The 24494-nt window shown below is 38.4% G+C and overlaps 1 protein-coding gene across 7 annotated transcripts in view; it reads left to right on the top strand.

Annotated features, from left to right (window-relative positions):
* EYA1 (EYA transcriptional coactivator and phosphatase 1) overlaps window positions 1-24494 on the top strand; it is a 362018-nt gene that overhangs the window by 305290 nt on the left and 32234 nt on the right. For all 7 annotated transcript variants that reach the window (XM_011940938.1, XM_011940944.1, XM_011940941.1 and 4 more), the window contains one exon: window positions 1665-1754. In XM_011940938.1, coding sequence (XP_011796328.1) covers window positions 1665-1754 — 90 coding nt within the window. The remainder of the gene's footprint in view (window positions 1-1664; window positions 1755-24494) is intronic.

Raw genomic sequence — 24494 nt, 5'->3', positions numbered from 1 at the left:
TTTATTAGGTGAACAAACCAGGCTCGATGAGAGGATGACACCTAAGTGGGAAAGCAAAGGCAGGAGTCTAGGCCTCCTCTCCCACCACTTCTTGCCACTTCCCAAACTTACAGGCATGACAGAAGTTAAAGAGTAGGGGTAACACACAGGCACATCTCAATGTTGGAAATGAAGTCAGTGTGTTCAGAAAACAAGGTAGATAGTGTACAAAGTTAACATTGGGCAGTATTGAATCATAAGAGTCTTTTCTTTGGATTGTATGTTCTTGAGTCTAAGACTCAAAGGCACATGACACACATGTCATGACACTGGCACACCTGCCCAATGGGGCTTGCCTGAAGGCAGTTTCTCTACTTACAATCCCCCTGGTTACATGATGATGCAAGGAGATTCCATACTTATTCCAAAGGTTTGCTGTGACAATAAAATAGTATATCATAAATTATTGTTCTTTGGAAAAATTGAAAATGGCATACATACGAAAGTTGGTATTATTAATAGAATGCCAACAAACCCTTCAAAATCTCATTTTATAACCTTGTATACTTCCTGGAAATGTTATCTTTCATCACTTAGTATACAGGATCTTCAGCCATGAATCATGTTGCTTCTTGGATTTGATAGACAGTAAATACAGGATAAAAACTGCAAATACCTGCATATCCCTCAAGTTCATCTCAATGCCAGTAGATACCATCAGGATCTGGCTTGTAGGGAAAGGCTGACTACTCGCTGCTAGTGTCCAACCCTTGAAGTTTTAGATAGAAGCCACTGTGCGCTGTGGAATGTAGCACTGCCCTCTGAGTATGGCTCGGGCTGTTTGATGCCCGGACAGTGTCATATGAATCTTAAGATCCGCTCCCTGAGCTGGACAGTGACTCGTGGGGTCAGAGTGGCCATCACTTCCTGCTTTGAGTATAACTTAAAATTGACAGGTTGAATAAATACAAATAATGACAGAGTTATCTGGAGTAAAATTACTATCTATTATCCTTCTGAAATTAACCTATAGTGCAGGGCTGTCCAATCTTTTGGCTTCCTTGGAAGCCACACTGGAAGAAGAATTGTTTGAGGCAACACATAAAATACACTAACCATAATGATAGCTGATGAGCTGAAAAGAAAAAAAAAATCGTCACTTAAAACATAGTGTTTTAAGAAAAGTTTATGAATTTGTGTTGGGCTGCATTCAAAGCCATACTGGGCTGCATGCAGGCTGCAGGTTAGGCAAGCTTGCTATAGTGTATCTATTTTCTGATATTTGTGACAGGGCACTTAGATGCTCTTAATGGATTGTGGCATAACATAAGCAGTGGTTTCTTGATTCACTGAATTTTTTGCTCCTGAAATAGACATATAAAGTTGAATTTCCTTTATTTTATATGTCTAAGTAACCCTAGATTTTATATTTTCAAAAGGTAAATGAGTTGTTTCTTCGGTATGTAAAGCACCAACAACATTTGGGGCTCTTTTTGTAAAATAAGTCCCTGAAGTTTGCCCACAGAATAAGTCATACACACTAAAATAAGCAGCCATCGCCCGAGTCTCTCTCTGTGTCTCTTGCTTTCAGCCTCTCCCCCAGTGCCTGCTTCCTCTTAATGAGACACTCTATTTCATATAACCTGAAGTATACATGTTCTTGACCTGTCATATTCTTCTCTTAGGATCCACCCACTTCAGTTTCCCTTGGACTGCGAATGGAAGAAATGATTTTCAACTTGGCAGACACACATTTATTTTTTAATGACTTAGAAGTAAGTTCAAATTTTTAATACATATTTTTGCATGTCTGAAAATAGGTGATTGGTTTTAAAATAATGAATGATGGGATGTTATTTTTTAAATATGTAATTGGAATAGTGAGACAGAGGTTTGTTGGTTATATGGCAATGTGTTTTGCCTTCATGGAATTTCTGTTTTGCTTTACTTTGGCTGTTGATTTTCAGAGTTAGATCCTACATGACCAGTAGTAAAGATTAAAATTTGATATCAAGAATCTTCAACTTTGTTGATTATCAGAAGCTACGTATTTCTCAGTTACATAATCACCACTAAGATATGTCCAACAGAATTCATAACACTTGCATATGTTATGTCAAACTCTTATTGTATTAGGTCTGATGCTTTACTTTCTGGCTGATCCAATTGGTAGGAAAATGTTTTAGTCTGGCCCTTGCCGTTTGGGTTGCCAGGATTGCTTGTGTCACACTGCTGTTAATTTTATTGGTCCATTATGATTTCAGGGCAGACTCTTATAAGATGGCTAGCTAAACTGTTATGGGCACTGACAAACACAATGGTCTTGGTGAGCAGCATTCTTAAGAATAGAGAATATTGTTTTTCATATCTCCATTATGAGAAAACATGACTATAACTACATTTCATTCTCTTCTTAATAGATACAGTTGTTTTTTTAAATCCCGCTGTTAAGCAAGCTTGTGGTAGGGCTGCCAACAGGCATTAATCATCAAGTAGTTGTTTTGTTAGATTTATAAATGTATGTTATTTCAGACAGGAGAAGAATCTGAAAGATTCAAATAGAACTTTTACTGATCAAAGTTAATTGGCAGCAATTGGCCTTTAAATATTTCCTGATGTTTCCCTTTTCAAAATCAAGCAAAATGCACCTTATTTAATAGATGAGCCAAAATCACTTGAAAAATGCCAGTGTGTGACAGAACTTAAATGCGGTTTGTTCAACATCTGTCCTGTATTTTGATTTCTTTTCATCTGCAATGAAACTACTCAAAGACGAATTGGCAACTTCCAGTGCAATAAAGTTATTAAATATGCTTTATTTTTTCTATTCCTTAGTGAAAAATTTATTTTACACTTAAGGATAAAATACAAAATTTTTTTGCAATTTAAAGTGTTTTCCTCAAGAAGAAATTACATGTCAGACATTACTGTTTTCTTAAGGTAGAAATATTCCCATTGAGTGACAAGTTTAGAATCGCCTTTAGAAATGCATAATTATCATACTTATTTTCAAAAGCTGTTTCTGATTGATAATTGTATTTCACTTTATGAGACAGCAGCACAAAAAATTCCACATTTTACTAGTATGTTAAAAAATGCCTTTCCTACGTTTCTATTTGTTTCTAAAGATAGAGTAGACTGATATTTTTGTCCTGGGTACAACCTTGTTACATTTATTGATGTTAATAGGTGTTAATAGCAAACATCAAGAAGAAATTTGCAGTAATTTCCTATTGTTTTAAAACTCTGTACCTTCTTAAAAATGCCAAAACTTGGCTGGGCGCGGTGGCTCATGCCTGTAATCTCAGCGCTTTGGGAGGCCGAGGTGATTGGATCCCCTGAGGCTGGGAGTTCGAGACCACCCTGACCAACATGGAGAAACCCCATCTCTATTAAAAATATAAAATTAGCCGGATGTGGTGGTGCATGCCTGTAATCCCTGCTACTTGGGAGGCTGAGGCAGGAGAATCATTTGAACCCGGGAGGCAGAGGTTGTGGTGAGCTGAGATCACGCCATTGCACTCCAGCCTGGGCAACAAGAGCGAAACTCTGTCTCAAAGGAAAAAAAAAAGAAAACAGTGCCAAGACTTGGTTATACAGTGCCAATATTAGGTGGTGAAAAGTGAGATGTTAGGCAGTTATAGCTTGTTATAATATAGACCAAAAAACTTCCAAACTCAATTTCAATGTAGTATAACCAGATTTTTCTTTATTGATATTATTTACACTGATTTGATAGAGACTGAAATACTACTCAAACAAATATAGTAAAAGCTCTAGGTTTTTAGGGTATAGGAGATGTATTTTTTCTGTAAACCCAAATTTCAAAAGAAAAAGAAAAACCAGTAGTCTATGAAGTTATTGAAATATCAGGTTCTATTTTTGGCATGAGGACTATTCCTTACTAGAGGTAAAATAGAAAAGAGAATGAAGGTGTAATTCAACCAAACATATAAAACAATCATGGAAAAATGTTTAAGCTTGTAGTCTTACAAAAGTTGATTTTACATTAGGATTTTAACAAAAGTATAAATGAAAGCTTCATTTACTCTGTCTTTGGAAATTGTTTACTTGCCCTAGATTTGCACAATATTTTAAAAAATAAATTGTTTTTTTACTCATTTCAATCTTTTATTTTATTTTATTTTTGAGACAGGGTCTTGCTCTGTCTTCCAGGTTAACTCAGCTCACTACAGCCTCTGCCTCCCAGGTTCAAGCAATTCAGCCTCAGCATCCCAAGTAGCTGGGATTACAGATACATGCCACCATGCCTGGCTAATTTTTGTACTTTTAGTAGAAACGGGGTTTCCTCATGTTGGCCAGGCTGGTCTCAAACTCCTGACCTCAGGTGACCCATCTGCCTCGGCCACCCAAAGCACTGGGATTACAAGCATAAGCCACCACTCCCAGGCCAATCTTTTATTTTATATTTTTGAAATTCAACAAACCTGGGACTGGTCATTACAAATACGTTTTCTTCAAAATAAAAAGTAAAATTATTTTCTGGCAGAAAAAAAGTGTATTGGCATCATGCTCCTAAGAACACCAGAATTATCTCATCAGGGAGAAGTGATGTGGTAATGCCTGATTTCACACTCCAACTAGCAATGGATAGTGGTGGGGACATGAATATTTTAATATATTTAAGTTACATGTTTTTAGCTTTTTAAGGTCTATAACAAAAGTAATTTCAAGGAGCTTAATGGTCTCTTGGTTAGCTTGAAGTATGACGCCTGAACTCTAATTGTTGACTTTTGGTCTTATTTTCTTCTACATCTTAACTTTTGCCAGTTATCTCTTGGTATAATTTGGTTAGTTCACTCCTTGGCTTAATAAGACATTCTGACTGATGAAATACACCCCCTGTGTGAGGGGCTTTCAGTAACATTTGTCTTATTATCAATCAATGTGCTTGCTTAAAATGGTTATTAGGATATGATTTAGAAGATTTAAGGTATAATTTTTGAAGTACCTTAGAAATATCTTAATGGAACTCTAAGAACTAAGTTAATCCGTTTTAGTTTCATAAGTCTTGTCTGTCATCTCACTTAGTGACTTTTTTAATTTAAAAAAATCACAATTTATATTCTGTTGACACTCCAGGAAAAAAAATGGAGAAAAAAATGTTTTCTGTACCCTAAAAAATGTTTGACATATGAAGGAACATGAGTGACAGGGAGACATAATTATCTTAGGAAATAATATTGCCCCCCCCCCCAAGAGAAGCGTTTCGACTTTAGTTCCGTAGTGTACGTCTGGCTTTCCTATTTCTAAGTCTGACTAACGTCCTGCATATCATTTTACAAAAAAACTCTCCATGTGCAATATGATGATGCCTATATGGAAGTCATTTTTTATGAATGACAGTATGGAACTGGAGGTTTTTTCAGCTTCTTTAGTGAAGTATGACTCTTTCTGACTGGTTGGAGAAAGAGTTCTTTCTGTTAGCTTTTTATTGAAAGGCAACCTTCAAACAGAGTGAGGAAAGGCCTTCAGCACATGATAATATTTCAGTTTAACCTGCTGCTGGTCAGTTCTCCTGCTGGATTTTTCCACAGTTAGAAGAAAATATTTTATGAAGATGGATACAAGTCTAAATAAAAATAATGCTTTAAGTTCATGTTGAATTTTCTTTTTCTGTCTGGGGTTAAGGAATATGATTTCACTGGCTTAATGGTTGTCATCCTAACCAGTGTTGACATAGTGGCCTTTAAGAGTCAGCAGGAACCAGATCGCTGCTCTCAGGTCACCCGTTACCCCTGAAGAGTGAGGATTGGGAAGAGTGGGAACCCCCTCTCGTGTCTGTGAGATGGTGGCACATGAAGCTATTGCACATACCACGCTCACCCTGTTAGTAGCACAGCTGTTCTAAACCCCCCTCTCTACCCTTTCAGTGCATTGTTCAGTTGGAGCAGACCAGAGCATTCTTTGTGTGAAGATTTACAACATGAATATTCCTGTTCTTTCTGGGCCCTTCAATACGTAGACTCCTAGCCTAGGTCTGATATTTGAACACCTATATTTGTAGCCCCTTGTTTTCACACTTTCTATTGGAAAAAAAAAGGCCTGGGGCATACAGTTCTGGTCCCACTAGAGTATGAGTTTGATGAGTCAGGGGCCAAGGAGAGGAGCTTGTGGATGGTCTTTAGGTAATAGCATCATGTAAAAGGAGAAATTTACAATGGTGTTTCTTGTAAAGCAAAGAGATTATCCCTTGGTTTAATTCAGTCTTTAAAGTTGCAATAATATTTTCTTACTTTAAAACTTAGGTTATCATCTATAAATTATTTAAATATGTCTTATTTATAAGTTTATTTTTAGCTAGGAAAAAAATTCTTTCTGTAAAATATCAGTTATGCCAATGTTATGAAACTTCGATTTTAAGTAAAGCACTTGTTACTGACATACTGTTTGTGCTTCTAAAAAGTGTGGAATATTTAAACCAATTCAGAAGTCGATTTCTCAAGTTAGGAAAACATAACTCACCTAGGAAGTCCTTTATTCTCTATAAATAAAGAAGAAACTCTGATGCCCTATGTTCAGCTTTTGTGTGGACGCTAGAGCTCTGGTTCTCTGCTGCCAAAGGATCTCACAGGTGCTTGCAAGGAAGATGCTGTAGGTCTTTGCTGCTTCCAAACCCCTCCACAAGCCAAGAGTAGCCATATGAAAGGGTATGAGCCTATGGATAATTACACTCCAAACCTAAGTGTCCCTATATATGTGTACACACATATGGAATGCCACTTGTCATTTTCAGCCCTGTACATAGACTGGTGTACTTGGTGATTTTCTCCTGATAAGTTCATCAAATGTAAAGAACTACATTTTTTAAATCCTGGTAAACACCCTTTGTAAAACTCAGAATGTTGCCTTATATATGTTGGCCATTAAATGGATATGCTTTAGACCGAATTGTTATGTGTTGTCTTAGACTAGAATACCAATTTTTGTTTCCTTCTTCATAGAAGATAATAGAGTTGACTTTGCCTTCCTGTGTTTTCAGGTAGGTTGCTCGACCTTGTCCGTTTCCTTAGTTGACAAGAGTAACATCAAAACCCTCAGTTTAGTGTGGAGAAGACAAAATAAGTTTTTTAAGCAAAAAATGATTATTAGTCATAATAAATGTGTATTGAGTTTAGCTGCATTGTAACTGATGGCCAAAAAGAAACAATGCCTGTATTTTATTATTACCAATGAATAATTTTTGTTGCTCTTCTTATTTCTTTATCATTTCTTATAAGATTTTTATTTTATCTGAGGTTAAAAATAGAAATATAAAAGTATAAAAGTATATTTAAAGAATTCCTTAATTCTGATGTTCATCAGAACATTGTCTTAAAGTGTAGCTATTTAACACAGTAGAAGATAATATACTGTAAATAAATGTATACTGTGAATACTTTATATTCTACTGATAGCAAACATTGTACTTAGCAGTAAAATAATGGAAGCAAATTCTCATTACGAGTGAAAACAAGAATGCCCTCTATCAGTACTATTATTCAGCAGTATGCTAGGAATTTTGGACAGTACAATAAGACACAAGCTTTACTTAATGAAAGAGATTCAAATTATTTTTGTAGATAATTTGATATGTAGAAGACTGAAGAAAATCAACTACAATATTCTTAGAATTGACAATAGGCTTCAGAAAAATGAAAAAATACAGAATTCAAAAATCAAAGTGATTTGAAGTTTTAATTATAAAATAGCAGTAGTTACTAAAACACAAAAACAAAAAATCTCATAAAAGGAAATTTAGGAAGAAACTTTATGAGAAGTATTTGTGAGGAATATATGAATAAAGCTGTGACATCTTACTGAGAGATATAAAGGAAGATTTGAATAAATGAGATGTTCTTTCTCATTTTTGTAATATGAAAAAATTGTTCTAAGTTCTATTTGAAAGGATAAGTAGGCAAAAATACCTAGCAATTTTTGACAAAACATGGGAAATGAATGTCTGACTCAACCAATTATTAAAACGTTTTCTAATTCTACAATAGTGTGAAGAATTATGCGGCCTAATGTTGACATTGGACTAAGTATGGGAGAAGAAATAAATAGCTCAGGCACAGACCCAACTTAAAGAAAAATTTTGTATGTTTTAAATAAAACCAAGCAAATTAATAGTGAAGTAATAGATTATTCAGCTTATATGCTAAAATAGGTAAACAGTTAAAAGATGAAAGAATGAAACACAAGAAGAATATATAGGTAAATCAAAAGATTAAATCAAAATCTGGCTGGGCATGGTGGCTCACGCCTGTAATCCCAGCACTTTGGGAGGCCAAGGTGGGCGGATCACGAGGTCAGGAGATCGAGACCATCCTGGCTAACAGAGTGAAACCCCGTCTCTACTAAAAATACAAAACAAAGTTGGCCGGGTGTGGTGGCGAGCTCCTGTAGTCCCAACTACTCGGGAAGCTGAGGCAGGAGAATGACGTGAACCCGGGAGCCGGAGCTTGCAGTGAGCCAAGATCGCGCCACTGCACTCCAGCCTGGGCGGACAAAGAGAGACACCGTCTCAAAATCAATCAATCAGTCAATCAGTCAAAATCTTTGGATGGCCATTTGGAAATAAGTATTGAGATCCTATAAAAAGTTAATACCATTTGTACCAATTATACATCTAGGACTTTTTACTAATCAGAGATAAAGGCAAGAATGTATAACAATAAACATTTCTAACTTAGGAAATTCATCATGTTTTGTTTCTTCATCTGGCTGTTAGTTATACCCATGCATTTAGTTTATAGAAATTCATTGAGCTGTAATATTTGTTTAATAAAAAGTTAATTTTTAAAAACTAATATTTGAGGAATATACACACGTATTGTTGGCTCACAATTCTATTATAAAATGTATGCCCTATGTATAATATATTCACTGCTAGTTTCTCTAGCCCAGGACCTGGCCCATAACAGGACCCAGTAAATATATATTGAATAAGTAATGGAAATATATGTTGACTGTCTTATGGAAATATAAATTCTAGAAGTTTAGCATTGATTGTGGAATTTGGGGATTTATTTTTTATTTATTTATACTTTTCTGTGTGTCCCAAATTCTGTAAAGCATATACTTATTTCTTCAGTAGTCAGAGACAAACAAATACTATTTTTAAAAGCCACAGATAATATTAAAGACAAAACTGAGCAAAATATAATGAATCAAATAACTAAGATTATTGCAATTCATTCAGAAACACATAAAGAAATAGCTCAACAGAAGAAATGAGCAAAAACCACCAACAGATAATTCACAAGAGAAAGGCATTCAACTTATCAAGCTACAGATGAAAAATGTTGGATTTCACTTGTAGTAATCAATCAGGGCAGATCACGAGGTCAGGAGTTAAGAGACCAGCCTGGCCATCATGGTGAGACCCCATCTCTATTAAAAATACAAAAATTAGTTGGGCATGGTGGCGTGCACCTGTAATCCCAGCTACTTGGGAGGCTGAGGCAAGAGAATCCCTTGAACCCGGTAGGCAGAGGTTGCAGTGAACCGAGATCATGCCACTGCACTCCAGACAGACAGTGACAGAGTGAGACTCCATCTCAAAAAAAAGAAAAGAAATGTCAAGTCAGACAGCCTCTTGAGCATCAAATTGGCAAAGGTTTAAAATGAATAATATGATCTACTATGCAGTAAGCTGAAAACTTATGTACATTGCTGTTAAGGATATAAATGGATACAAGTTTTCAGAAAAGCAGTTTCATAATATGTATTCAGAACTCTGATGTACTGATCCTTTTACTCAAAATTCCACTTTTAGCATCATTTCTAAGAAAACAGAATTACAGACAGATAATTAAGATAATAGCAATAAGCATTTGTCAAACACTTGTCCTATATCTTTTACATATATTATTCCATTTAATAGCATGATATCTCTACTATAGTAACACTATTAATGTCTTAATTTTACGGAGGAGCCAGGTGAAGCTTAGGATAGGTCAAACAAAACTTGTCTAAGGTCACACAACTACAGAGTGGCAGATTCTAGCTCAGGTCTGACACTTTCCAGAAATCCACTCAACCCCACAATATACCCACCCCCCCATGGTGTTTTTTACCACTACAAGAGAGAAATATTTTAAATATCCAGTAACAGATTAAAAATGAAATAAATTATAATACATCCTTATAAAAATTGTTTTAAGACAGTTTGTTGTATATAGGGAAGGTATTCATGGTCGATTTCAAGTTTTAAAAATTAGCTCTAAGATACAGTCGAGCCTATTCAACATGTCATACCACTTCAGCATGTATGGCATATTTAAAAAGTGTAAAATTCGGCCAGGTGCTGTGGCTCATGCCTTTATCTCAGCACTTACGGAGGCTAGGGCAGGCAGATCACTTAAGATCAGGAGTTTGAAACCAGTCTGGCCAACACAGTGAAACCCCATCTCTACTAAAAATACAAAAATTAGCTGGGCATGGTGGCGTGCACCTATAATGCCAGGTACTTGAGAGGCTGAGGCTGGAGAATCAAACCCAGAAGTTGGAGGTTGCGGTGAGCCAAGATTGTGCCACTGTGCTTCAGCCTGAGTGACAGACGATTTCAAAAAAATAAATTACAATAAAATAAAAAGTGTAAAATTTGTATTCAACATGTATGGCATATTAAAGAAAAACTGGAAGGGAATAGATTTTTTAAAAGCCACCACGATATAATTTCAAGTTTAAAAGTGATTAGTCTACAAAATGAATGATAGTATGTAATCCGGATTTAATGTCTATGACATATTAAAGGTCATATTTACAAGTTGCCAGTGGTTATTTCTGGGTGATGGGGCTATAAATGCCATATCCTCTGTGATGTTTCAGAACCGAGATGCTATAGTATCCAGTAGTCTCTTTATACTTTGTCATTTCTTTCCGTCATTCAATATTCAATACCTATTTATTGAAAAACTATTAAGTACCTAGGCACAGTTCTAAATACTGGGGATACAGCAATGACTTTATTAAGGACATTCTCCTTACGGAGTTATACTGTGGAAGAGAAGTACGAAATAAACAGTATGTAAATAAAATACTTTCAGGCAGAGGTAAGTGCTATGAAGCAGATCAAGCAGTACTGGCTAAGGGATGAATTGGAGTGGGGCATTGTTAGCTGAGATGATCAGGAAGAGATGTCTCTGAGGAGGTAACGTTTGTCAAGAAGGGAGAAGCTTCGAGGGAAGCAACTGCAAGGATATGGTAGGAAGTCATTTTGGGAGGACAATAGTAGGAATGAGTTTCACTCCTTCAGGAAGTGAAAGATGCCCAGTGTGGCTGAGACAGAGTAACTAGGGAAGAGTGGCAGGGTCCAGATGATGAAGGGTCTTGTGGACCATGGTAAAGAATATTTTTTTTTTTTTTCTAATTGCAGTGAGAAGCCATTGGAGAGTTTTAAGCATGGACGTGATAGAATAGTGTTTACACCTTTAAAACATCAGTCTGGTTATCAAATGGAATGGGGGCAAGAGTGAAACCAATGAGACCAATTAAGAGACTGTCTCAGCCAGCCTAGGGGACATTAATTTGGGGCTGAGGATGTAGCAGTCTGGACGTGGTGAGAAGTCACAGGACTTACAGTATCCTTTGATGGAAATATGGGCAGAATTTGCTAATGGATCAAACATAGGTGGGGAGGGAAAGCAGAATCAAGGATGAACACTAGGTTTTGCCTTGAGCACTGGAAAGGTGATCACACTTCTGAAGAAGAGTGTGTTGGGGGGTGACTGGGGAGGAGTTGGATTCAAGCATTCTGTATTGAGTGTATTAAGTATGAAATACATAGTCAACATCCAAGTCAAGAGATGACATATAAGCAGGTAGACATATAGGTTTAGATCTCAGAGGAGAGAGACAAATTTGAAGGTATAGTTTCGGGAGTCCTGACGTCATAAAACTAGGTGGCACAGGGGAAGGAATGAAAAATTGAGAAGAGGGCCTGCGATTGAGCATTTTGGCACCAACAATTAGAAATAGGACCAAGAAGAAGAGCTTAGAAGACAGAATTGTAGAGAGAATTCTACAAGGTAGGTGGAAAAGTATGAGCTATCACAGAAACCTGGAGAATAGCGTTTCAACGAGGAGGGAATGGCACACTCCTGTGTGTCAAATGTGGCCAAAGTCAAGGAAGATGAGGACGGAGAAGTGGCCGACTGTTAGACTGGGTGAGAATGTTGGCTGTTAATGACCCTGATAAGCACCATGTCAATGAAATGGAAGAAATCAGCCAGATGGGAATGGGTTGAGAAGAGAGTGAGGGCTGACAGTGAAGACAGAAAGGATCAAGAATTCCCACAGAGACAGACACAAAGAGATGGGCTATCGTGTGTGGAGGGCATCATGGGATCAAGGGAAGGTGGTTTCATTTTTAAATAAAAGCTATTTAGGCATGTCTGGATGTCAGTGAGAATGATTCCATAGGAAGGAAAATACATGTGATATGGCAAGGAGAATGACGATAGGAATGAAGTCCTTGGATAGCAAGACAGAATGAAATCCGGAGCACGGGTTACTTGGTGGGTCTTAGACAAGAAGGCAGGTAGAGTCTGCAGGTACAGTGCAGTCCAGGAAGGGGGAATTGGTCATGATCAAAGGAGCTGGTTCTCACTATAAACATATTTACTGCACTTTATTAAGATTTTCTGCAGACCTCTGTCTGTCCCCCACTGGGAAATCCCTTGAGTCCAGGAACCATGATTTGTCCACTTAAATCCTGAGCTCCTGACACAAGATTTGGTACATAGAAGGCTCTCATATATTTCCTTTAATTACTTATTTTCTTTGTCAAATAGTAGTCAATGATGAGCATTACCTTTATTTCTAAAAGTTAACTTTTAAAAGTAAATGAAGATTAATCTCAATCTTAAGAATTAAAACACCCAAGATATTAGACTTTCATATTACTTTAAGTCAGATTTTCTAAATCTTTAATGTCAAGACACAATATACATAGAAGAGGTATGTTATAAAATGATATGAAGTGTGGTTCTAGTTTGGGGATTAAAATTTTTTTTAAAAAGGTATGTATATGAAAAGAAAAGATTTTCTTTTTTTTTTTTTTTGAGACAGAGTCTCACTCTGTTACCCAGGCTGGAGTGCAGTTGCAGGATCTCGGCTCACTGCAAACTCTGCCTCCCAGGTTCACGTATTCTCCTGCCTCAGCCTCCCGAGTAGCTGGGACTACAGGCGCTAGCCACTATGCCGGGCTAATTTTTTGTATTTTTAGTAGAAACGGGGTTTCACCACGTTTGCCACGATAGTCTCAATCTCCTGACCTCGTGATCCACCTGCTTCGGCCTCCCAAAGTGCTGGGACTACAGGCGTAAGCCACGGCGGGCGGCAGAAAACAAAGGTTTTCTATTATTAAAAATGATACAAAAATAATTTCAACAATAAAAACGGATTTATCTCTAGATAGTAGGATGAGAGAAATTTTCTGTTTTTACTTTCTATATGTAATGTTTCTTATAATTAGGAAAATGCTGAATGTAATCATGGCTCTCTTATTCTAGCCTGACTCAAAGCCCTGTGTTGTTTATGTGGTTTGTTAGCTTGCAGTTCTAGAGACACCAGAGGTGGAACTGGTGAATTCATTCATGAGGGCCCCCTTTGTGCCTCAAGTTCCCATCTGTAAAACTGGATGACGATCTACCTCATTGGGTCAGTGTAAGAACTGCATGAGTTGGCCGGGCGCGGTAGCTCAAGCCTGTAATCCCAGCACTTTGGGATGCCGAGACGGGCGGATCACGAGGTCAGGAGATCGAGACCATCCTGGCTAACACGGTGAAACCCCGTCTCTACTAAAAATACAAAAAATTAGCCGGGCGAGATGGCGGGCGCCTGTGGTCCCAGCTACTCAGGAGGCTGAGGCGGGAGAATGGCGTGAACCCGGGAGGCGGAGGTTGCAGTGAGCTGAGATCCGGCCACTGCACTCCAGCCTGGGCGACAGAGCGAGACTCCGTAAAAAAAAAAAAAAAAAAAAAAAAACTGCATGAGTTAATATCTGTTAAGTGTGTAGAACTAGCACTGGCTCGCAGGAAGCACTAAGGAAGTCTATGCTGCTGTTATTGTTTGTTGAGTGTCTTCTACATGAATGATGCTGGGCCAAGCCCTGTAAGGCTGTAGAGGAAGAAGGGAGAGTGACTTAAGGAGGGACTAGGGAATGAAGGGCATGAGACAAGTGGTTTGCTGCCAAATTCTCATGTAGAATTCCAAATCACACCAGACACACCAAAAAAAAAAAAAAAAAAAAAGTCTGTCAGTGGCGAATGACCCTGCTCCAGGGAGATCACAGAATACTTCTTCGGCTCCATCCTTATTCATGGGTTCCTCCCACCCGCAGTTGCATGCGGGGAGGTGTGCTGTTGGCAGTTAAGTAGCTACTGTATCTGGTTCCCATCACAGTGTGCTGTCCTTCATAGAAAATGAGGATGCTGGCTTCATTTCAAAAAGACACATGTTTCCTTGGTTGTGCTGATAAATGTCCTTTTACTCGTTGTCTTCCTACCTCATGTTTTGAAGGATGGCTCATGGAACTTGCTGCTGGTGTCGCGGCATGCAGCAGAGCCTGGCTGGGTATGAAGTCACTGTGGAGCAGAGCCTCCCCTTCTCAGGCCGCTGGGACTGACAGCTCAGGCTGCTGGGCCTCCTTAGTGAAGTAGGAGGCAGGGGGCTGCAGGCCTTATGGAAACTTTTCTCATGTCAGTATGACATGAGACTCTTATTCTCCATCAACACTGGGAATTCAGTCTTATTATCTGCAGTTTACATGTGCGGAAAATTGAAGGGAGGTGGTTGTTGCCCAAAGCCACTTGGTTAGGTGATGGTAAAGCTGAGGTTGAAACTCAGGTTTTCTTTTGCAAATATCATTGCACAAAACCTTTCTAGCCACATCAGAGAACATGACTATTCCTTTTTAGCAAAGGAAAGGAAGTCAATAACACCTGGCTGCTGTCACACAAGGATGCTGTGGAGCGGGGCCTAATAACTGGATGGGGCTTTTTTGACTGCATTCTTTCAAAGCTTTCTTCCTCACTGTGTCTTACAAACCTGCAAGCCATAATTGCCCAGGCAACCTAAAATCTATTTTGGAAATGTTGAGAGGTAGGTCAATAGATAGAGAGTGGACAGACAGACATGTTGTTGTAATGAATAACGATAAAATAAAATTTGAGCAGCCCCTACATTACAGGCTAAAAAGAGCTACTTTGCGCTGAATGTCTTCTTGCTCGCTCTATTCTGGACACTCTATTCTAGGCACTGAGGATAAAATATGAAACACATTCTTTGCCCTCAAGGAGCCCAGATACTGGGTAGAAACAGAGAAGTGAAATAATAATTCCATCACAGCAACGATGGCGATATCTCTGGTCATTAGCTAGAGTCTGAGAGATGGGATGGCTATCCCAGATTGGGGAGAGGTGGCAAGGCAGAATGTTGGAGGAGAGACTTCACCATGAAGAAACACTGAGCTTGAGAGAGCATGGCATTTAGGAACAGAGCCTGTGTAGGTGTAAAGCACAGAACACACAGAGAGTGCTTGTGGGATGAGAAAATGGAAAGAAAGACAGGAACCATGTCATGAAAGATTTCGCACACTCTGCTGAGGAAGTTGGATTTTACAGTGGATGCCAAGGGTAATCAGTAAAGAACTCATAGCACTACCAAGGAGATGAGTTGTATTGTCAAGTCAAAGGTGTCAATAATGTAGATGAGAAATCAGCGGCATTTGTTCATGGAGACAGAGAACAGGAGCTGATGTGAAAGCTCCTGAGAAAGTAATCTGGGTAGGATTTGCAGATCTATTCAGTGTAACAATTCAGTGAGCTAGACTCTTAGTTTCTGGCTTGCACAATAAGGTAGAGACAGACAGCCCAGGAGAATGATCTGGCTCCGGAAGGAAGATGCTGAATTCGGATTTGAGATATTGAACCTGCAGTGTGTATTGGACACACAAGTGGAGTCCAGTGAGTGGGTGTATGCACAGATCTGCAGCTCAGAAAGCAGAATCAAGCTGGAAGCCATCATTTCTGATATCAGTTAAGATTTCCCAAAAAGAATATATTCAATGAAAAAGAAGAGTCATATCTTAGTTTAGAAACACAGAATCCAAATATGTATTGAAAATTCCAGATTCAGAAAATTAAATTATTTATGTGAGGCAACTGTGGCCATTTGGAGCAGCAGTTATTCCAACAGGCTGTTAATTAACCTGTCCATGAAACTGGCTTCCTAGTTTTGCCGTGGTCTCTCTATTCTGTTGGGTGCAGCAACCAGGAACAGTGTGGTCTGAAGGGAGAGTAAACACTTCACAGATGGAGAGACCTGGGTTCAGTCCTTGCTTCCTACTAATGTGTGACCCCCACACAGTCAACCCTGACAGGCTTCAGAGAGGGTGATAGGTAAGTGTGGAGTTAAGGGAGACAACAGAATCTGGAGCCCCTGGCCGGTGCCTGCCGCATGTTGGTGCCTCAGTGAATAATGGAGTGTCTTCCTTTCTTGATGAATGGAAATACCACTTCAGCACTCACACAGTCTGCTGGATTGCTTCAGTTTATTTTAAAGTTGTGTGAAATTGACCTGTCAGTGTCACCTATGACAGGCTATTGGTTTAGATCTTAGATTTTGACAGGTGCTTGCTAATCTTCAATCTGGGAGAGTCACTGCTTTGTAAAGCCAGATATTCCTCAGTTACCTTCATAGGAAGTTTGCTTAGTAGAGAAAGGAATTCAAGGTGCCCTTAGACTTTTTAAAAAAAAAATTTAAGATTGAATAGTGCAAGAGTAGGCCTGTATGCCTGTAACTTCAACTTCCCCAAAATGTGTTTAAGTTGCTGTCCCTGGAGACTTCTCCCATTTCAGTGCAGTACAATAGGGCCTCTATTTGGGCTCAGTTCAGTATTCTAGCAGCATTGCTAAAGAAAGGCTTTCTAAATACTGGATCCTTCTTAATTGTGTGCTACTCCTTTGTAAGGCAGGTGGAGGGTCAGGGTATGGGGAGAGCATGTTGCTTTTGATCAACATTATTTTATAATCTTTTGCTTCTTCAGAAATAATCAACTAAGAATTAACTTCTGGAATTGGTATTTTGTTAGAAAGTTAAATGGAACTCTTCTGTCCAAGCTATCAACCTTTCCAATTGGTAGGAGACAGCCTGGACTGGAAGAATGTTGACAGTGGTTACTTCTGAGGGATGGAATTGGAGATGAATTCTTTTATATGTTTTTTAGTACTGCACGAATTTTCTACATTAGTATGTATCATTTTATAATCAAAATAATTTATTTCCACAAACTAACTTCAATGACACTTCAGTGACAAAATGCACTAACATTATTAACTTCTGATTGGGTCATCAATTCTTTCATAATCAAATCCTGTCAATCAGATAACCTAGAAGGCTTCAGTCTATGATATCTATGTGCTTGGTCCAGTGTTAGAAAATAAGTAGGAAGAAAAAGACATGTAAAAGATGGTCTCTTCTTCAAAGAGTTTCTTATCTGGTAGTGTACACAGAAGTTGTCTGTGTAAGTCTTTGTTTGCATCAAATGCAGAGTTTTCAGGAGAATTGGAAAGAACATGAAATACACATGACATAAAGACTGACAGCTGGTAGACTGTCAATAATGGTAATTATTATTGAGACAGTGGGTTGCAGAGGGTATGTCAGGGATGGAGAAGGGAAAGAAACCAATAAAAACTTAATGGAGCAGCCTTGCCTTAAGGGAGAGAGAAGGCATTCCAGCAAGCAGTAGACACAGCTATTGTCTGGTGCAGGGAGGTAGCGGAGGCCGGGCCAGTAGAGACTGGCCTGTCTTGGGCAGGCTGTTCATGATAGAATGTGAGGGATGCACACATTGGTAAGGTTAGGGCTCATTGTAGAGGTCCTTGAATGCTCAATTGCATAGAAATATATTAAGTGTTTCCAATTTAATTTTCTAATACATCTATTGAGAGGGATGGACTGAAACAGGAGTAAAACATATTGCCTGTCTCCCCTCCCCCTAGATGGTTTTGCTCTTCATTGGAGACTGCATTGCCTGGAAGAGCAAAACCTACTTTCAGAAAAGTGTATCTGAACATGCTGCCCAGGGTGGGTTGGAAGAGGAAGGGCTTTACAAGAATCTAGTATCTTCCCTGACAGAAAATCATAGTGACAGTCAATGTACCCTTTCTCTCTAGCCACTCCCCATGTTTAAAACCATAAAGGCAAGATCTGTATCTCACTTATTTTTGTGTGTGTGGTGTCTGAAATAGAAATAGATGTTCAGTCCTTATTAGTTGAATGCATAAGAAAATGAATGAAAGAATCGAGAACGTGTGGCTATGTATTTTCTAGTGACACTGCTACAATTTAATATATAACACATATAATACTCATGCTATTCTAATGATACATAATATTTTCCTGAATAACACATAAACAACCGAAGCATGATTATTTATAGCTCTAAATTATACTTCTTGAGAAAAGGGGTATTTTTATAGGGAGCGAAAAATATGAGTATAGACAACACTTTCCCTTTTTTCTTTTCCTTTCAGGCAGCCAACTCCATCTCCCCTTTTAACACCCAATGATTTTGGGGCAGGCACATCAGGGCTCCCCATACTGGAAGATATTTACCTCATAGTGCAGTTCACACCAAGGCAATGGAGCTTAAACAGTTCACTCTTACCTGAAGTCTTTGTCTTACAAAAGAAGATTCAGAAGGGATGATTTTGTGTGGTGGAATTTCAGACCCACGGATCCTTAGAAGAGAGAATTTTTGAGTAGGAAAGTGAGTGCCCCTCCAAGGTCCTCTCTCGCCGCCAGGGACTGACAGTGAGGAAGGTGATGATGGAACCCTTCCTGCAGCTCACAGGGAACTGCTTTTTTAAAAGGGCCTGTGTCCGGTTCTGCATATTTTTCTCTCTGGAGTCAGTAATAATTACGTGGCAGAGAAAACCAGCTTGGAAAAATCTTTATTAGTTTATTAACTAAGGATATGATTGGGCCTGATTTGTTCTGAGCTATACGTTCTTTTATGCAAAATTGAGTGTTTCTTACTATTGGAAAATTATCTGGCAGTATAAGTTAACTGAAGTTCATAAATTAGTCTCTTTTAAACTTTCAAAATTTCAACCCCACCCTGACCCCTGCAAAAGAAAAAGGCATTTAAAAAGGTTAATTACATGAAAAGATTTCTTTACAAAATGCATTGACAAATGGTTTATAGTTAAATAAAGATGAATCTATAGACATGTAATGGCATTGAACAGAAACTAATATTTGTTGCAAATGATTTTAGAAGGAGTAGAAAATTGCTCCAGAAACACACACACACACACACACTTAATTTATGACTTACTTAATATTAGAGCTTATAGTTCATTGTTTTATATGAGCAAAACAAATACTTTTGTGCAAATGAAAGCTCTAGTTAAATGCTTTGTGAATAAATTGGTATGCAATTCACTTTCTGCAAATGGCCATGAAAGTTAAAAGAAAGCCATTGCAGAAAAGGATGAAAGTTCTCTCGGTCTGAATATTTTTCCATGCTTCTGGCAGCAAGTTTGCAATAAAAAGAATGATTTTTATGAGATTGTGATTATTCACAGCAAGCCTAGAGTTGGTGTCACTATGAAAAATTCTTCTTTAGTAGATTCTCTCAGCAGGAATAATAGATCTAAAAGAAAGGAAACAGGAGTTACAAAGAACACTGACTGTTGCCAGTGACAAATTATGTTTGCAAAAATGATGAGCAAGCCTGTTGAAAATTGAGAAATAAGTTCAGCAGTAAATCAAAGGCTCATTCTTAAGAGTAGTTCTGAGTTGCTGTTCCAAAAAAATGACATTTATATTAGATGTGTGCTGAGTTTTTTTAATGTTCTGAATGATAATTAGTTTACACATTATTTCAGCCTTTAGTCTTTTATCTTCATACTTTGTTATATACCATTTGAAATGTGTAATATTTCAATGATAAAACTGTACAATACAATTTGGCATTATCAGCAAATGCTAGTGCATTGCCTTGTGTTGTATGTGGAGGTTTGCATTGGTTCTGATACAGATGTGTAAAATGCTATGTTCTCTTAAATTAACTGAACCATAAATGAAGCTGTGCATTTGGGCATAACCTTTTGTGTACAACGTCAGCGGTAGGGACATAGAATGCATTGAAATACCTCTTACTATCTCGTAAAACATAACAAAAGACGGATCTTGGACTAGATAGTATTTATTGTATACTTTTAAAAAAGCAAAGAAAATTGCAAGTATCGATATCATTAGATCAAATGTAATATATGCTACATGGTGGCATATATTACAGTGTTCAGTGTTGAACAGTTTTAAATAAGCTCATTTTGTTTAAAAGTTTATTTTCAATTCTTTCTGGCTTTCATTAAGTGAGACTTTCTTTTCCTCACCCTAAGGTTGAGAGTGTGAATAAAGACAAATATATTTAATATCGTGTGGTAAAGAAGGCATTCATGGTGAAAAAGAAGGAACTCCAAGCACAGTGAAACTGACATATCATATTTATTAACATTGTACTCACTAAGAAGGAGCTATCTTCATGTGATACCTTTGGGATTCTGTAAGCCACACGCTAAAGTGATATAATGATGTCTTATTTTTTTAATCAGCACATTTTAAAAGGGATTAATATTATAAGAAAATACCAAAACTTTGAAAAACATGTGTTCATGCTTTCTTCTAGTTATTAATAAATTTGGGAGTCCTGGAAGCCTTTCCTTAGTGATCTCAAATATTTACCTTAATTTTATGCATATGCCAGACATAGCTTAAGCACTTCAATTTATGTTTTACCTTAACATACCATCTTCAGGAACTTTCAGTAAAGTCTTTATTCTCTAAATATTTTATGAATATTAGTATAAATAGAATCAGATCAAAATAGCTAATATCTTACCTTTGTTGAAACTTCTGTAATTCAAATCTTGTGTTTCTAATACAAGCACTTACGTCTCCTCGCTAATATAAACATAATTCTAGTAAAATCTCTCTCACTTAGATAATCTCTAAAGGATATTATAACATTAAGTATATTAAGACACTGTTTTTGTTTGTAAATGCCATATGTGTGTTCACAAGTTGCATCTCATTGCCACCTCTCGAAAATAGATGCTGAAATTCCTCTTTTTGGTTTCTGAAATTTGAAATTGTTTTCTTTTCCCATTGGCTTGTATAGTTGTATCATCCTATTCCTATCATAACACATACAGATATTTAAATATTGACTTAACATATGTGTTGCCACCAATAGTATTCTGAGTAGATAGAGTGGGAATTAAAAGATACATTGTCCAGGTATGTTTTAATTCCTTAACTTGCAATTCCCAAAACTGCCAGACAGAATGGGGCCAATTTCAAAACTCCTTTTGTATTTTATCGCCTGTGCCTTAGCCACAGGTATCTGCACCTTTTTTTTTTTTTTTTTTTTTTTTCCTGCAAGGAAGCATCATGGTGGGAAGGCCAGGGAAATAGGAGGTCACCAGGTGCACCCTAGACAGAGATGACAGACAGAGTCTGCCAGCGATTGCCAGTGTGGAGAGGTTACAAACCACATGCCCTCCCCATCTCCAGGAGTCAAGGGCTTCCAGAGAGTCCATGATGGTGAAGCTGGGCAGAAGAATGCCTAGCAGCGCTTGAGCTCTCCATGAGATCTATTTGAAAGTGCAGTGAGGGCTTGGACATGCCCTTAGAAAGCACAATGGAATCATGCTGTTCTGCATCAGTAACTATAAATACACAGTACATCAGTTGGGCAGTCTCTTTACAGAGAAAAACATGCAAGTAAAGACATGTTTCCTGCAAATTCACTAATTCATAGACAGAATGTCTACCACGGAGCCTAGACTTGATGTACCAAATCAAATTGTCAGCTAGTTGGAAGGTGGTCTCTTCAAATCTGTCCCATCAATTGCCTTCTTCCTTGACTACCCCTCTCCATCCTTAGAACTTCTAAATCATAGAGAAGTTTGGAAGATGTCCCATTTTACTTAGTTTTTCAAATTAGTTATGAAAATATCTGAGAGTTGGGAGTTATTTCAAAAAACCACCATGGAGACCATTCCCTTAAAACCTGTGTAACTCAAACACTGGTCACCCTGTAAAGCCAACTGTGTGATTTAGTTTTCTGTGAGAAAGATGGTAGTATAGATAGGTCCACAGACAGATATGCATTCTTTTATAAGTGCTGCTAATGGCTTGACAAAATTAGCTTTCAGACAATTTGTGTGAGTTTGTCACTGAAGTACTAGAACTACCCATGTCCCATGTAGAAATAAACATTTTCACATTTAGAAATCAGAGGAATACTTCTCTTTAGTGACCTATAGATGTCAAAGGTATCAAGCAAGTATCTAAATTGCTTAACAGGGAAGTCAGAGCCATGGATGTATTTGCTTAATGACGGATAAGAGGGGACAGAGAACCCAGTGATCACTTCCTCTGCCTTGGCCAGCTCCGGCTGGTCTCAGTAGGCACACTGATGTAAAGACACAATGAAAACAGCTAGTTCTCTGCTGACTTTTATCCTTCCATTTTTGCTTTGTAAAGGAAAGTATTGAAAGTATTGAAACAATTAGTTGGCAGTATGGCGTTAGTTTCCTCCTGATAAATTTGGAACTTTGAGTAAACTATAGCCTTGATCAGCAGGATTTGGGCTTGTGTAACTCAACTTCTCCAAAGACACACGGTAACTTTTTCATATTGTTCCCTTTCCCAACATGCAAACTGCCTCCCAGTCTTCCTAGAGTCTCTGTTTATTCAAGGACTTCAGGTTTACTCGTAGTTTGTGTTTCAAGTCTCATGTTCAGAAGTATAGAGCATCAGTGTCCTAGCTATTACATCACTTTGTTGGCCCAGATAATAAGGCTCATTGTAACTGTCTTAATTCTCTTTATTAATTTTCCTAAACTAGCTTGAACTGTATGGTGTATTTTTACATAATTATGGTACAAGTGAAAGGCTTGGGGGGAAAGTACAAGTACTACAGTATCAAAGCAGAATAAATATTTGCAGAAAAATTCTGCCATAACTTAATATTTTGCATATGAGCCTCTGTACAAAATCTGAGTTATTCCCGGGGATTGGTCCAAAAGAACATGTCTGTGGCCCAGCCCTAGAAGACCAGAGAAGATGATGGATCAGAAAAAGGTCAGCTTGAGTCTTGATGCCAAGAATAATGACAGAAGGGACTAAAAAGGCAGAATAACAGTGCAACCAGAGTTCTAAGAGCAAATGGGCATTCGCCGCATGGCTGTGAGATCGTGCCCCGTGTGGCTTCCTGCCCACTCCCTATACCTACACCAGAACTGGGATTCAGGACTTCATGTGTTGGCAGTTTCCCCAGCCATCCGTGTGAGCATTTTATCATCCAGCTCTGTGAGTAGTTAGATGACTGTGTGCTGAGGGCCAGCAGTAACTGAAGCTGCTAATTTTATTTATTTTACTCCTCTGTGAAGCACAGGCGGTGTCACGTAAGGGAGAGGCTGGCAAGGGTAGACCATGGTCATTTCAATTTTGGTATTTACTGAAAGATGCTTGTAGGATCCTGTTGTGGAACAGCAGAGGTTTGCAGGCTGATAACTGTGGGCACAACACCGCACCTCTGGTGCCATCTGCCCTCTTTTCAGCTTCCCCTGCTGTGACGGTGACCTAATCTGTTTTCCTGGTCCTCAGTTCTACTTAGGACATGCTGTGGCAGTGTGGCATGCTAAAAACCTATGCTCCCACCACCTACAGTTGTACTCTCTACCCTCCACGCCTGGCAGAGATCCGATTAGCACAGTGGCTCTCCTTCCGGGAGCATTTTCCTCTGACGTGCCAGTCATTTAAAGGCCTGCTGATGACAGGAAGGGTTGGGGCTTGTGCTGTAGGATGAAGGACCCACACCCATGCTCCAGACGGACCACAGACACAGAGCACAGGTCAGAGAGGGGCAGACGGAGCTAGAGTCCCCTAAGCTCAAAACAGCTGAGAAGCCCCAAAGGACCTAGGTCATGACCAGTGTCTAGAGTGAGCAGTTGTCTACAATGTGTGAAACTGAGGAGCCTGGGAAGAAATGGCAAGTTGAGGGTCAAAGACATAAGCATCGCAGCATTTATTTCACATTATTTAGCTTTTCTGAATCTTTATTTTTCATATCTGTAAAATGAGTTGTAACATTAAATACTATTGCATTTTCACTATAAATTCAACTGAAGAATGAGGAGTGTGAGAGAAACTGAGCGCCTGCCTCTGCAGGAACTCCACAATAAGTGTAAGGAATTCCTTCTGCAGAAGCCATTGATGTGGGGGAAGGAAGAATATCCTCTACAAGGGATACAAAGTGCCAAGATGTGGAGCTTTGGTAGTCAAGTATCAAGGGGTGATGCATCTCTGGTGTCTTGGGACTTCTGAAGAGAGAGAGAGACCAACCTCAGGCTGGCAGCAGTGGACTTGGATTCATTAGCAATACCCAAGTTTGGTAATTAATTGTTTGTTTTTTTTTTTTTTTT

This window comes from Colobus angolensis, unplaced genomic scaffold (assembly GCF_000951035.1).
Source record: "Colobus angolensis palliatus isolate OR3802 unplaced genomic scaffold, Cang.pa_1.0 Scaffold194, whole genome shotgun sequence".
Lineage (NCBI taxonomy): Eukaryota > Metazoa > Chordata > Mammalia > Primates > Cercopithecidae > Colobus > Colobus angolensis.
Note: the sequence above shows the minus strand (reverse complement) of the source record. Positions and strands in the feature narration are given on the sequence as shown.